This window comes from Myxine glutinosa, chromosome 2 (assembly GCF_964187855.1).
Source record: "Myxine glutinosa chromosome 2, kmMyxGlut1.1, whole genome shotgun sequence".
NCBI classification, from domain to species: domain Eukaryota; kingdom Metazoa; phylum Chordata; class Myxini; order Myxiniformes; family Myxinidae; genus Myxine; species Myxine glutinosa.
In genome coordinates this window covers 224,534,165-224,550,471 of record NC_136262.1, presented here as the reverse complement: position 1 = coordinate 224,550,471, position 16,307 = coordinate 224,534,165, and the positions used below count along the sequence as shown (strand labels likewise).

Below are 16,307 nucleotides of genomic sequence, written 5' to 3'. Positions count from 1 at the left end.
GGCAGCAACGTGCTGTGCAGTTCGGCTGCACATTTGTAACAAAGTGCAGCAGGGGTGCTGCACAGTCGATGGTGCTGCACAGTTCCACCTCCAAAATGGTCCTGGGGTGGGGGGAGAGACAAAGCATGACCAGCAAAGCGGAAAGGGCACAAAGGTACACAGTAAACAAGGTAATGCAGCGCAAGGGGCACGGAAGAGCGAGCAGAGCAGGCTCGTCCCTAGCCGTTTGTACCCCCCAACGTCGCTTACACTACCCTAGCCCTTCCTTGTATTTACAAATTTCGTCTCTACGTCTTGTCTTCCATATCCCCCTCTAAACCAAATTCGTCTCCCAATCCCTCCCAGGAAGGAAGGAATGACACAACCACAATGTCCCATTACGTCATGATGCGACTTGCTCACTCAACAGTTCACTTGGTCTTGGTGTGGAGCTTCGTCCTCCTCGGTGCATGGCTGTGGATGGCGCGAAGGGAATTCCTCATTTCCTAACTACACTAACTGACATTAACTCTTAAACTACCCGGGGTCATACCCTGCCAATCGGCCATCTTTAAACTATGTGGTTCTAAAAACCGAATCCCCATTGACCACTCTGTGATGCCATCCGAATTTGGGTCTCACTCCCCAATTTTTCATACTGTGCCCTTGCACAATTTTGGGGCTAGGTCGTGTGGCTCCACTAGCAGGTCTACCTACCTGCGCACCACCGCCACTGAAGTCGCCACCCGAGCTTACCTGCTCCTGTGACTACCTAAACTGGGGAAGGCCTCTCCTGGCACTTTACCCCCTGATGCCCTCCTTGGCATTGGGCAACCCGGGTCCTTCCCTTAGATCCTCGGGCCCCACTCAACAACTCCTCACAACTACCCTAACTGGCTCCCAGAGCCTACCTGCGGCCTCACCTGGCCGACAAACTACCAGTGGCGGAGTGCCCCAATAACCATACGCACCAATTAAGCCACACGCCCAGGCATGTCACTGACTCATGCACCCTCCAAAGCACTACTTTGCCACTACCTGCACCACAGGTGTCAATATCCAAACAATTTACCTAAGCCCACTACCTGGTTTTACACTACCCACCCCGGGCATTCGTGAATGGGTCCATCTCCCCCCCATTCACTCCTTCGCACCATGCATTCCACACCTTTTATTCCACACCAAGCATTCCACACTACTCATTCCACACCATTTATCTCACACACCAAATTCGCACACCTTTTATCTCCCACACCACTTTCCTCGCACACCTTTTTGTGCTCACACACCTTTTTATCTCGCACACTACTTTCCATACACTTCAACACAATTCCTTTTATCTCAACACAATTTCTCACACACACAGCATCATCTAACTAGCTGCTTTTCCCCGAAAACTCATGCTTCCCCGTCATCCCGTTACACTATGCACTCCCTCGTCATTATCATCCTTCTAATCTCTCTACGTCCCCCCTACAGTACAAAGTCCCTACTTAAATCTTTTGTCTTCTAAAGTCATCTAATTCCCTAACAATTATCCTAGCCATCCCTCTGCTAGCTTCGGTGCCCCATGGAGGTAACCATCGCTGGCCCCCATGTGCCTATCACTGCCATCCCCCTAATCTAATGCTCATGGGCCCGGATCGTGTGAGGAATGGTCAAACTATCATTCCCCCACATAGGGTACACTATTTCCATTCGCCCACTGCACTTGAGCCTCTCCGTGTGGAAATACATTGTCACAGCTCGGCTTCTGAAAGGCCGAGCGATCCATGCAGTTGGTTGGTCTCCTGTTGGTTGGGTCCATCCGGCATTTTCGATCCAGGGGAGGAGGCATGGATGGGCTGAGGTTCAGGGCCCCATCCCTGCGCGGGGCCTCGCGGTCCCACGCACGATGGCCCAACCGCCCACGGTCGGAGCACCGCACCCGCAAGGGTGCGCGGCTCCGAACTCTCCTACCTCCCCTTGAACCTCGCCGTTCGCCTTTACCGCCACGGCGCGGCACCAACCATACAGGGCCGGCACGAATCGTGCACATCGGTCCTTGTGACACGGCCGTGGCATCGATCCCCGCCGGTCCCTGCCGCACACAACTCACCGAGGGCTCATGTCGGCTATCCCTTGCGCTAAACGCTACCCCGGTCGGTGTCGATGCTTGAGCCGCGTTCTCACCACACGCGACCCACTCCGCACTCGCACACCTAGGCGTCCCTGTGCCCCCCATACATTCTGTTACAGCACACTCTCCTTCCACATTCTCTGGTGTGCATTCTCCCTCGCACACCGTACTCGCACCTGCACACCTAGGCACACTCATACCTTCCACACAATCCGTTACACACTTTTCTGTTACACACTCTGTAACACCCACAGGTGTGCACTCTCCCGGTACACACCCGATCCTCACCGCACACCCTGGCACACACCCTGGCACACACTCTTCCGTTACACACTCTCTCATTAAGTACTCCGTAACGCCCACGGGTGTGCACTCTCCTGGTACACACCCAATCATCGTACACTCTTTTTCCCCACTCTCGGGTGTGCACTCTTTCGCACACTCTGTAACACACTCTCCTGATACACACTCTTCCCGCACACATTCCGTCATACACTTTTCTCGCTCACACCCACGCTCCGGTGCACACTTTTCTCTCATACGCGCGCCAGTCGCCCTCGTACACCGCACAATGGACCTTCCACGACCGCCCGGGTTTCGCTTCTTCCCCAAGCGTGCCAAAACCCTTTTCACGCCAAAAACATTCCTACTCACCTTGGGGACCTTCTTCTCCGGCAACACCTGCAAACTTTTATTGGGGTTAGCAAGCACGTCATCACGGTGCAAATGCAGACTTTGTGCAAATCCCATTTCTTCCCTCTGTGCTATACTTTCCGACTCTGCTGTCTCTTCGGCCCCAATTATTTCTTTATCTAACTCGACGACCGCCGGCACGCATGAATTTTCCCTGTCCAATTCGGTGGCCATCGGCTTTTCTACACCCTGTGTCGCAATTTCTATACCCTCAGTCAACTTGGCTGTGCTCTGCTCTACCTCGCTCTCTACGCACTCCTCACACCACGTCACCATGTTGTCTCCCAATGCGACCTCCTCGCCCAACCTGCGCCCAATGTCCTCCCCCATTTCTTTTATTTCCCGGAGGTATTTGTTACTTCGGGCATCCATTTTGTCTTCCAATTTTTCCATGTCCCTGGTGGATTTGTCACTTTGGGCGTCCATTTTGTCTTCCAATTTTTCCATGTCCCAGGCGGATTTGTCACTTTGGGCATCCATTTTTATATTCAGTCGATCCCCCTCCATTTTTATGGATGCCTGTATTTGCGCCATAAATAATTGCATGTACCTTGGCACCGCGGGCTCGGCTTCCGCCGCCATGTGCGAGGCGCCGCCATTTTCTACTCCTGCTGCCGGCCCATCATCAATTTCCTCTTCTTCTACCAACCTTTCCTGGGGGTCTGGGTCATTAATTCCTCCTCATCATCTACCCCCACCGGCATTCGACCGTCTTGGCTAGCCATGGTACGAATTTAATTTGTTTTTAATGCTAAATTTCGTCCGCTCGCAATTTGGAGCCAATTCGCCCAAAAAATTTTTTGTTAGGGTTCCAAATCCCACTCCCGGACACCAATTGTTACGGCCAATATGTACAATTGGTGCCCAAAATTTTTTCCCGGGGTTCCAAATCCCACTCCTGACACTAAATGTTACGGTTCTCCGCCGCCCTTCTTACCCTTACCAAGGAGGGATTAATCCCCTTGTTCTTTCTGGGCTTGGCGGAACCGAGAGACTTGAAATGCCTCTTCCGGACAAACACAAGGTAGGGTTTCGGGACCAGGTCTCGCTCGTACCTAAATCCCTGCGCCGCCACGGAAGCGGGGAAACAAGCCTCGCGCGAGCCACGTGTGATTTGGGTACACCGAGCGGATTGAGTACCACGTGGTTTTTAGTAGTGGAACCTCATTCGAGCAGTTCTATTCGTACCACGCTTAGTCAATGAGGAAATCACGGGAACGATCGAATGGAAAGGAAGAACACAGGTTAATTATTATTCCCACACGTATGTACAATGATCGGTACGCAGAGACACAGAGCAGAACTTAAACAGTCTTATTCTTAACACCCAGACTCGGGCCCGTCACACTCACACAGGGGATTGCAGGCAGGTTGATGTTCCGGCCAAACGCGTCGACGTGGTCATCCAGTTACGGCCCCATCTGGCTCTCCACGGTCCCAGCACGTCCCACGAAGAAGGCAAGCAGGCGGTGGAAAGATCCTCATAGCGCTTCTCCGGAAAAAAAGGCAGCCGATGAGGTAGGAAGGAAAATACGCGTTTCTCAGCGCGGCTGGCAGTTACACAGCGCGTTATTACTCGCGTTGCTCAATGCACTGTACGCGGCTCGGCTTCAAGCTCAACCGAGCGTTACTTTATATGAGCGCGTATCCTGGTTCATGCGCGTCTTTCTTCACTCAATGCCAACACAGTCCTTGTACCTCTCTCTTCAATCCAGCTGCTCGCGAGTCCTCCCAAGTCCTCGACGCTCTTACTGCTTGCGAGTCCTTCTTTGCAGTCCTCTTGGGGGCTTTGCGCAACCGCTTATATTGATACGCCCGAACCTTCTCGAACCTTCCAACCACGCCCTGTGACGCAGTGCTGCCGCCACACCCTCTGAGCCCTGATTGGTGGCTCGCGCTTACCGTCAGCTCCTCTGCCGCCCTCATTCGGTCCCGCCCCGACCCTCCCAGGCCTGCCTCGTGTTAATTCGCTCCAAAATGAACCAAAGGCGGCACAAAGAGGCATGAGGCTAGGGAGGCGGGATAGTCAATGGAAGTAGGAGTAGGACATATTCTCCTTACTCTACTCAACGCAGAACATAGGAAAAGGACTAAGCTCACAAATACTAAGAGATAACTACACTATCGCGAGGCTACATGTTGTCTGTGTGACTAACTATGAGGGGGAAATTTAACCTTTATTATACAAACTGTTACCAAAACTCAAAACCGCAATAATATGTTTTTTTTGCGTATGTCCATCTGCTTTATGAATGGCTGGTGAAAGATGGGTTTTATAAATGTGTCAAGCTAGCGGCTCGTGAAATCTTTTTTTGCACCCCTGAAAAACCGTGAATTCGTGGAACATGGCCGGCGAATAGGAAAAAAAACCCCCGTGATTTCATGGAACATGGCTGCGAATAGAAAAAAAACCCCCACGATTTCATGGAACATGGCCGCGAATAGAAAAAAAACGCGAATTCATGGGACACTTCCGCGAATCCAGAAACAGGTCACATTTTGTCACTCGCGAATACGCAGAACCTGTGAATAGCGGGGTCCGACTGTATTTAAAATTCAGTTGGAGGTACCTAGAAGTAGTGTGGATAGTGCGGTACTCGGATCTTGGCAGGATTTCACAAGCTTGATGGGCTGGCTAATGGCCTCCCCTTGCATGAAGATTCTTGTAACTCCTTGTAACTGTCCTTAAATGGCATACCCTGTATTTCTATTTCTTCCAATCTTTAGAACCACATTTAATAACATATACATTTGGACACAGACAATGGGAGACAGAGGGAAAATGTTTTTTTCTTTTTTTTTTCCACAATGCTATCCTGGGGCTACTTCATAATGTATCAACTCAATAATGCGAATGAAGTAAGTTCGTGATCATTGACCTTTTCGTACTTTCCCTGAATGCATAGATTGCGCTCTGCCACTTGTTCTTCAACATCAGCGGAATCTTAATCTTTTACCCCATCCCATTCATGCGCGTGCCAATCAAGTTGGCTAAGATGCTGGGAAACCGCACGGCCAAGTACCGTTGGTTTGCCGTTCTTTACCTCCTCTTCGCATTTTTTCTGCTGCCCGGTGTTGTGCTCGGCCTCTCTTTGGCCGGATGGAAGGTGCTCCTTGGTGTTGGCCTGCCCTTTGTTGTGTTTATCATCATTGTAGTGATCATCAACATCCTTCAAAGCCGTCGCCCAAGATGGCTGCCACAAAAACTCCGCACATGGAACTTCCTTCCACTGTGGATGCATTCTATGAAACCTCTGGATAATCTGATCATGGCTGTCTGGAACAACCGCCCAGGATTTTGCAAACGGAAGAATAAGAATGATGGTGCAAATGCAGAGAAAATTTCAAATACCACAAGTGGAAATAACAATGGTTCTAACGATGTTGCAGAGTTCAGCAATGAAACGTTTGATGATGCTGAAAATGCAGAACATTTGAGTCATGGGATAGACGATGGTTGGGAATAAAAATTGCTTGTAGCTCAAGTGTGTCAATTCTTGTCTGCTGTGTTCAGCCTGAAAATGCTATTAATTCTTAATATGTACAGGTATATAATTTTCTTGCATTTGCATCATTGTTTTCAAATTTCTATCTCTCCCTCACCTTTTCATCAATGACCAAATACTCTACTTGTACGTTACGCAAATGCAGCAATGTCCTTCAGTGTCAATGCTCTCAACAGACAAAAATATTGCAGATGAGACAGAGCCAAGGAATGATGGGCCCTTGATGTTGAAATAATAGTAACAGGTCCTTGTGGTGGGTTTTATTTAATCAATGTTGAATGCTTCTGTAAAACATAATTCATCCTTCAAGTATTTGTCTTTCTTCCAGATTTAGTTTGCCACCAAGTGGAGGAAAATTATAAGTTAATTTCCTTGTTATATGGGTGTGACCTGTATGATTGTATTGCAGTACAGAAGCAAAGTTGACCATCAGACTGAAGGTGAGTGAACCAGTCAGTGATATTATACTGATAAAGCGGGTGTTGTGGAATTTAGACCTGAAGTAATTGATGAATCAAGAATTCAATGTCCAAACCTTTTGTCAGAAGGAGGATTGACAAATTTTAATTCCCGAGGAGGATCTCACTTTTGTTTACAAGAAGATACACAGTAAGACACAATAAACCCTTTTCCAAACCAAGAAGAACACACTGCAAATCAAGAAGATCACACTGCAAATCAGGAAGAGCACAATGCAAATCAAGAAGAGCACAATGCAAATCAGGAAGAGCACAATGCAAATCAAGAAGAGCACACTGCAAGATACACAACAAAATCCGAAGTCAAAGTCCTAAAGTGAAAATCCTACTCTGCAGTCCAGAGCATCCTTTTTTATACTTGTGAAGAAGAGAGAAATGGGGGTGGGGGCTGAGGGAGACAGGGAGGAGCTAAATGGGATTGGTTACATGAAGGGAAAAAGGGGAGGAGAGCAGTAGGATTGGTTTGAGCCAAATATGGATGGGAGGGATAGAGTAGTGAGGATTGGTCGAATGAAATATGGATGGGAGGGATAGAGAAATGGGGAAATGCAATTTGATAGGTCGAGTGAAATGCTGGGCTGGGCAGACATCCCGCTGAATGGGGAGACATTAGGTCTGCATATTAAAATATCCTTAATGAGGCACATCTGTTCTTCCATTGTCTACATCAGACTATGTGGAGCCACAGTTCTCATGTTCGATGCTACAAGGATATTAGGAAAGGTCACTATGTGAACGTAAACTATAAGACTTTAAATATTTTACTTATTAAACTTCTAATATAATCTTAGAAATACCTGAATGAGTTTTGCAAGCACATATCCGTAATTCATTAATCTTTTAACATTATTGTTTCACAGGATTTGAGCATCACAACTTAGAATTTTTCATTCAGGTTATAATTTCAAACCTGCATGTTAACTCAAAGTACCGGAGATAGCTCCCCTACTGAAGCAAACTTGTATGCAACTGCATCAATTACAGGTATTTATTTCCGAATTGTTGCCTATATGGTTTTTTGAAAAACAAGACTGCATTGACAATTCCATATGTAATTTTAAGACTTCAAAAACCAGTCATAAGACCAATTTGTATGCGGAGCAAGTGGGAAGAAAGAAAGGTACATGTGAACCCAACCCCCACAGGTCACGTAAGCAAAACCATTCATATCGGTGGGAGGGAACACATTCTTTCACCTTAATTGTAAGCAAACATTTGTAAATGCAGCGCATTGTGAAGATGGAAATTAGTTTTTACCGAACACAATGGGGATTGTAAGCCAGTTAAGTGAATGCTAATTCACTTTTCTCATGGATCAGTCATCGTGGCGCCTTTACCTTGAAAACAATATTTTTCAAATTTATATCCTTCTACAACCTATTTATTGAACTCAGTATAAAAAACAATGAAGATGAAAACAATGAAGATGAAACAATGAAGAGATTTAGTCAGACAAACCGGAGGTAGAGACGTACAGGACCCCGGGGAGTTGAACCCCCTTGCAGAGCAGCCATTCCGGTGTGGAAGTGTAAAATTTATAAAGCAAGTAATTTCTATGAGCTACAACCTGCTCACCTCATGTGCAAGTTTTTTTGTGATTTCCATGCAGAAGTTGAGATTTCCTTCAGTAGGCGAATCATCTCCGACACTCTGACCAAATTCGTTTGCTCGAGAAAAGTAAATTCTTAGTAGAGGCAATGGTAGACCACATATTGTCATGGTAAAATCATTTTTATGACTGAGGGTAATATGATTACAGATAGTGTGTTTTTTGAAATATAGTGTTGGATTGGGTCTTCCCAAAATGATAAATAATTCTGCACAAATGTCAAATAATGATTCAGGATATCTCGTTACGTTATGTCTTTAAAATATACTCAAAATGAAATGTCTTACTGAAGTTCCATAAGCAAATTGTAAGCAAATATATTGTTTTCTTGGTAAATAATACAAACTAGCAGCTGGTAACACATTGTCTAACCAGGCTGTCTGAAGTAATTTGCTTTCACTTAACTGGTTTATCGAGGCTTGCTTGTCAATGCGCTCGGTAAACAAGCTTTCATTGTGACTGTGAATAATCGACTCAGTACGAGGTCGAAGCTAACATTGTTTTGATAGGTAAATGCAAAATACATGGTAATTATTTTCAGAGTTAGACAAAGAGTTCCCTGATACAATAGAAGTGGATGCGTTACTCTGCGCTGGCCGATGGGGGATGGACCCAGTGCACTTTTCTCTACTTCCACTTACAAGTTAATCGAATAAATAGTTTTATGGAATTGTCAACGTTCTCAGTAAATCTTTCAAAAGAACAATAATTAAACACTGAATCAAATAAAGCTTATCGCTTATTAGGGTTTGATAAAAGTTAGTCTAAAGTGTAAAAATCCTATAAGCTTATTCCAAATATCCGCCACGTGCATGCAGTCTGGTAGGCTAGCTATCTCCGGCTCTCTGATCCAATATTTTCTCAGTAAAAATCTTTTGTAATGGTATATACAGTATATAGGTTTATACCTCTTACACAACACAATATCCATAGGTTCTGTATATATATATGTATATATTTATATATATATATATATATATATATATATATATATATATATACATACACACACATATATATATATATATATATATATATATATATATATATATATATTGTTACGTGCTCCTCCCCGACCCCCTGGTCACGGTGTACCTCGGAGCCTCGAGAGGAGTCACGGCAGAAAAATGTGTTATTCTGTATGTCAAAGATCAATGGTGTAGCCACACCAATTGTTACAAACAAACAAGTATTGTATTAAGATCACACAAGAATAACAGTACAAAAATAATAGTAATCCAAAGTGCAATCAATATGTGTCCTATGATGGTACCATCAGTTTCGTAACATATAACTCACTGTGCTCCAAGTGAGTGAACCAAGAACATTCCCAATGTCTCTTATTCCCGGCTTCAAGCCAAAGTTGATTCGCTCCAGCGATCGTCAGATCGATGTCCAATCGAGACCAGAATCCCGTTGGGTTGGCAGTTACAGTCCTGCTGCAAAAGCTGTGCAAAGGCACCCTCCAGGTGACTGGGAAATCCAAAGGCGCCCTCCAGGCGACTGGGAAATCACACCCTCGGGTATGGACATTCCACAGCTCGCAGTCGGCAAACCTCAGATTTACCTTCAAGATCCACGTTGCACACACACACACCAGATACGTCTGAATGCGGTGAAAACAGCTGAAGTGAAGCAAAGAAAAACCTTGCGCGATGTGCAAAGGCAGAAGCGAAGCAAAGAAACCATGCTGGGCGCGCAAAGCGCACGAGTCCAAATGGCCGACGGCCCGTTCTCAAGACGTAACAGCCCTTCAGTGATTCCCTTCGGAACCAATCACAAAACCTGACACGCAGGTTGCTCTGTCACAGCGATAACAACTCTGCCGCAGGAATCCCTTTCCTGGGAAACCCAAAGTTCACTCGTGACTCTTGCTCGCCAACGTTCGCTCCGGACCGCAAAGCAACTATGCTTCTTGTCCGACTCCACTCGCTCCGCCTTTTTCCCCTCTTCTTCCTCTTCATCGTCATCTGGTTTTCGGTTTCTTTTAACTCTAACTTTTTCACCTTTTGAAAATGGTTCATAAGCAATAAACCTTTTCAAAACAATAATAGTACATGGAAACAAAAATGTTTAGAGTGGATGAAAACCACCACAATGGAAGTGATGGATCCGTAACAATATATATATATATATATATATATATATATATATATATATATATATATATATATATATATATATATATATATATTGTTACAGATCGCGGATTAAGATGTTAGTTACCGAGCGGTTTGGTATTGCCGCGACCTAACAGGATCCCTGGCTCACCCGATTCACCCAGGACTTTGGCCGTATCGCACCACAGCTGCTCAATGAGGGAAAAGACGAAAACGACGCAATGTAAAGAGGAAAACGAAGGCCAAGAAAGGTTTGGAAATACGACTGAATTTATTGACTATTTACACACAAGCAAAAAGGAACAATCAAGTTTATTTACAACACATAAGACGCAGGTGACACAGTGCAAATTTTAGCTTACCTACAGACTTAATTAAATACCCAGGGACAGAACAAACAAAACAAACTCACGTATACAAGAAGGGTGGAAAGGCAGGAGGTGGATGCTTGGAGGGAGAGGGAGGTCCAAGGGGGTCCCGCAGCACCACCGGCGCGTTTAGTAGCCGCCGTTCCTCTTCGGCCCTGCTCCAAACCGCCGTTCAGGCCCCCTTTGGCTGTTGGGTGCTCCTGCTGCTGCGGCCTCCGTCCGCTGCGTTCCCAGGACTTGTCTGGTCCAAACCCTCAACTCTTTCTTGTTTCTCTCACTCCTCACCACCGACTCCGCACCGCAACCAACTGACCACCGACTCCTTACCAACGCAACCGACTCAGACCAACTCAGACCAACTCCTTGTGCATCCCTGACCAACTCCTTGTGCATCCCTGACCAACTCCTCGCGACCAACTCCTTGTGCATCCCTGACCAACTCCTTGTGCATCCCTGACCAACTCCTTGTGCATCCCTGACCAACTCCTCGTGACCACTTCCGTTTTTGCGCCTTTTATAGCGCCTCCAGCGATTACGCCCCCGGCGTTTTGGACACGCCCATCGGGGTGCTCACCTCGGCCCTGGTTGGTCGCGCGACCCTCGGGCTCCGCCTTGGATGACGACGGGCGGGCACGCCCCTCCTCCCCTCTGACGAGGTGGAGACACGCCTTTCTTCTCCGACTCAAAGCACATGGTCAATGGCGGTTATTGGAGGGGAGGTGATTGGGAATCGAGGGCTCAGCAGTGACGAGAGGGGATGTAATATGGAAATGGAGGTTTTGGGGATGGGAAGGAAAGGGAATCTATTCTCTTTCACTGGTGCAATGGAGTATTTCAATTAATGGAAGACACAGCCTTACGCTAATACACATAATAAGGGTATAACTGTCAAAAAAAAGATATATCGTGTCCTGCATGTATGTTTTATGGACTAACTACGGGAACGCCCTTTGACCTTTTATACAACCACAACGGAGGGAGGAGGGGTGATATTTTACAACAACCTTTTACAACAACATTTTACCACAACAATAAAATAAAAAAACATTCTCATATCCACAACACTGCACCCTCCCCCCCTTAGGCACTTCCCGGGCCTATAACTTTTACCTTAGTGTGGCACGTAGGTGTAGTTCCCTCTACTTTTAACCTGACCCTGAGTGCGACAGTTTTAAAACATAAATAAATGTGTCCCGCTGCTCCATTGCACCCTGCCTAACAGACTTACGCCCACAGTTAACCGAATTGCGGAATGGTCTTCAAACTATACACTGACGGTGGGAAGCATTATTTACAATGACGCTATTTTTATTTACAAAACTAACCCAGGACCTGTGATTGTTCTTTCTGGGGGGGAGACAGTCTGCTCTGCATCGACGCACCATGAACGCACCCAAAAACGCACCAATACACACCCAAGCACCAATCGGTGCAGTCACCATTGTTCAATGAATAAAAATAAATTCAACAACCCCTAACCCTGCAGGTGGTCTCTTGCTCTTCGGCTCCCTCTGCTGGTTATTATTATTTCTTCCAGTTGTTGTCATTTTCTTTGCTTTTCTTACTGGCGGCCTATTTGCAATAAAGTGTGCCCCATGTGTCCCTTTTTTATTTGATTTTATTTATGGCCCACAGGGCCGACTAGTGTGGTTCACCTGTGGGGCATCGGTGCCCTGTGGCCAAGGTCCGCCAGCAAGATTTCGGGCCCTCATGGCCGGTTCCAGCAGAGGGGCCATGCCCCAACCCATGGGGTCCATAAGTGGTGCTCGGCCACAGACATGTGGTCCATAATGTGGTGCATCGATGCAGACAGCTGGTTCTGGGAATTTCGGGCGCACAATGGCCGACCCACGCACGCTCCCCTCGGCACCCAATGGCACACAGGTCATGTGGGAGACAAAAGGGGAAAGACAATTGAGCGAGGGGTAAGGTCACAAGGGTACACATCAATAAGGCAATGCAAGGCGAAATGCGTACGGAGGGCGAAGTGAGAAAGCTCGTCCCTACCGTACATCACCCCCCTGTCACCTACCCTACCCTTACCCCATATGTACAAAAATCTACACATTTACAAATTCGTCACTACTGTCACGTCTTCCCCATATTTCCCCTATACCAAATTCGTCTCCACAATCCCTCTACTTCAAAATTTGCCATCACCAATTCATCATCAATCCTCATAAGGAGGGAGAGATGGAATTACGCACAATGTCACACCCACGTCATGATGCGTCTCACAATCCAAACATTTGCACAGTAAAAATAATAAGACATGGCATGGTGCGGAGTACCTGTCACCTCAGGTGAGTGGATGCAGATGGTGCGAGGAGATCCTTCATCCTAACTATTTTCTAAATGACTTTAACACACTTTACACTACCCGGGGTCTTTCCCTGCCAATCCATTGGCCAACTTACACTATGGGTTCTAATAACCAATTCCCATTGCCCAAACTGTGGTGCTTCTCAATTTGGGGTCTCACTCCCCCGATTCATCTCCCGGTGCCCTCGCACAATTTCTGGGCTGCGACGTGTAACTCTCCCAGCAGGTCTACCCACCTGCACACCTCCACCACTGTAGTTGCCACCCGAGCTTACCTAGCTCCTCACCCTAACCTATCTAACTGGGGCAGGCCCCTCCTGGCTCTGTCACCCCACTCGGTGCCCTCTGGCACTGGGCTACCCGGGTCCGTCCTCCGGATCCTCGGGCCCCATCCACAACAACTACTACCGGCTCCCAGAGCCCACCTGCGGCCTCACCTGGCCGACATCCTCACAGTGGTGGAGCGCCCAACCAACTACACACACTAACAGGCTACACGCCCAGCCATTTCCACGACACTAATGCACCCATCCAAATACCATTCTTTCACCTCGCACCACAGATGCCAATATCCAACCACAATTTACCTATACCCTCTACCTAACACTTGCACTACCCGCCCCGGGTATCCGTGATGGGGGTCCACTCTTCCCCCATTCACACCTTCGCACCATCCACTCCACTCCACAATTTCCACCATACTCACTCCACGACCATCCATTCCAATACTCCATACCATTTATTCCATACACCTGTCTTTCATTCACCTGTCGTTGCACACCTGTGCAATCCTACCTGGTGCCACCTGCACCCTCCTCCTCTTCCTGGACCAGTTGGTCAACACAACACACAATCACCACTACTCCCTCATACACTGCTCCACACACCTGTTCAGTTGCACACCTGTGCAATCACACCTGTTCAATTACACCTGTTCAATCCTCACACACACGGCATCATCTCAGCTAACTACTCCCCTCTGAAACTTGCGCTTCCCAGTCGTCCCTTTAAACTATTGCGCTCCCACGTCATTATCATCCACACTAATCTACCTGCGTCCCCACTACAGGTATCAGTCACTAACTAATTTTAACGTTACCTAATGTCATCTTCGCTAGATCCCTACAATTATCCAAGCCCTCCCTGGCTCGGTTGTCATAGCCACCCCATAAACTATTGCGCATTTGCCCCCCCTGTGAGGGATGGTGGATTTGCCATCCCACCACATCGGGGGTCTCTCACTGTAAATTTTGCTCGTCCAAATTCCAACCAATTCAAAAATTTTCCATTTACTGCCAATTCTACCCATCTTTCGAAATTTCGTATCAATTCACTTTCACTATCACCATCACCCGTCTACTTATTACATCCTCTCGGTGCGCCAATTCACGTCTACAGCCCGGCTTCGTACAGCCGAGCAATGAACGCGGATTCTTTTGTGCCGGCGGCTGGATGCGTCCCGCATTCGGGGCAGGGGCGGGGGCTTACCCGGGCCGAGATCCCACGCACCACCTCGGCGTGGAGCCATCCAATGTCCCGATCTCGACCTGCCGGCACGTCTCAATAGAAAGTGGTCGCCATGACGACCCGTCCTATCGGGCTGCCCGCTCCGCCCAGTGGAGCCCGGACGCGGCCGTTCCACGCGAGGCCCAGCGTGGATCGCGCACGGCGGTCCTTTCGAACCCGCCGTGGCTCGGATCCCCGCTGGTTCTCGCGGCACGCGAAGCCCGGCACGCACCGAGGGCCCGATTCGGCTATAAGTCGCCCTAACTGCTAAACCGGTTACCGTCGACGCCTCACCTGGACGCTTACATGCATACGCTACCCCTTTCTTGCTCATACATGCAGCCGTTTCCATGCTCCTCGTCGTACCGTTCCTTACACACCTCGGTACACTCATTCCTCTCCCAGCCTTGGTCACACACCTGACCACCGAACACTTTGGCACACATTCGTTGGTCGCACACCTCACCAACACACCTCTTCGCGCCCCCTCCTCGGTCACTTCCTCTGTGACAATCACAGGTGTGCTCTCATTCGCACACCCAACCACGTGCCTCACTACCAACTCAAATGTGCCTTCCCATACACGCTCTACCATTCCAGGTGTGCATCCTTCCATTCCAGGTGTACATCCTCGCTCACCTGTCATAACCAACTCACGCTCCGTTTCACTCTCACTACTCTCACCTCCATTCTTGACCGCGCACTCACCCTTACTCTCGACAGCACACTCTTTCCTCATGCACCCGTCCGTTACACACCTTTCTCGCGCATCCTCTCGCGCACACTTTTTCGTTACTTCCTCCGTAACACTCACCACACCGCGCTTCCCTGTGCTCCCTCGCACACGCGCTACGACCGACTCACTCCTGACGGCACACTCACTCCTCGGCGTGCACTTTTTCCTCACACACCCCATGGTCGGACTTTCTCGCACACCTCGTTTTTCGCACACCTGACCTGTCACACACTTCACCACCGGCCTTTCACGAACACCCGGGTCTACACCACCCCCCAAGCCGACTGAATCTCCCCTCACATCATATACATTGCCACTCACCTCCGTACTTCGTCTCCGCACCTCCTTTGCCACCTGCAAACTCTTTATTCGGTTAGTGAGCATCACATCATGAGTTGAGCACCGACCTTGCACATATTCCATCACCTCCTCCTGGAGTTCTCTTTTAGTTTCTGTTCGTCCCTTCTTAATTTCACTCACCTCTTCTTCCACTTCCTCTAATTTTTGTTTAACCTCTTTTATTTCTCGGTGCGTCTCCTCAAGTTCGTCCTCTAGGGCTACCGTGACCGTCTCTATGTGCATCCTCACCTGCCGGTCCTTTGTCTCCATTATCTCTGTCACCTCGTCCACCCTCATTGTCAGTTCCTCCCGTACCATCTGACATTGCCTCTGTGTCGCTATCAAGTCATTTTTAATTTCTTTTTGTGTCGCCTTTAACCCTCCGAGTACTGCAGTGTTCCTTTGAACCTGCTCCACTAACTTCGTTTGTCCCTCTGTCAGCTGTTCCACCTCCTCCGTCAGATCTTCTATTCCCCCTTGTAACTTAGCCGTATTATTTCTCACCTCTTTCTCTATACGCTTTTCACCTCG

The 16,307-nt window shown here is 47.9% G+C and overlaps 1 protein-coding gene across 2 annotated transcripts in view; it reads left to right on the top strand.

The window, feature by feature from the left end:
• The window catches only part of LOC137420790 (sodium-dependent phosphate transport protein 2B-like), a 120,752-nt gene that overhangs the window by 88,866 nt on the left and 15,579 nt on the right, over positions 1-16,307 (top strand). Inside the window, exon 13 of one of the 2 annotated variants that reach the window (XM_068106156.2) lies at positions 5,698-6,276. The exons of the other annotated variant lie outside the window; for it this stretch is intronic. Within the exon in view, the coding sequence (XP_067962257.2) occupies positions 5,698-6,258 (561 nt within the window). The 3' untranslated portion in view covers positions 6,259-6,276. Of the gene's footprint in view, positions 1-5,697; positions 6,277-16,307 lie in introns of those variants that run through there. 2 annotated transcript variants of the gene reach the window in all.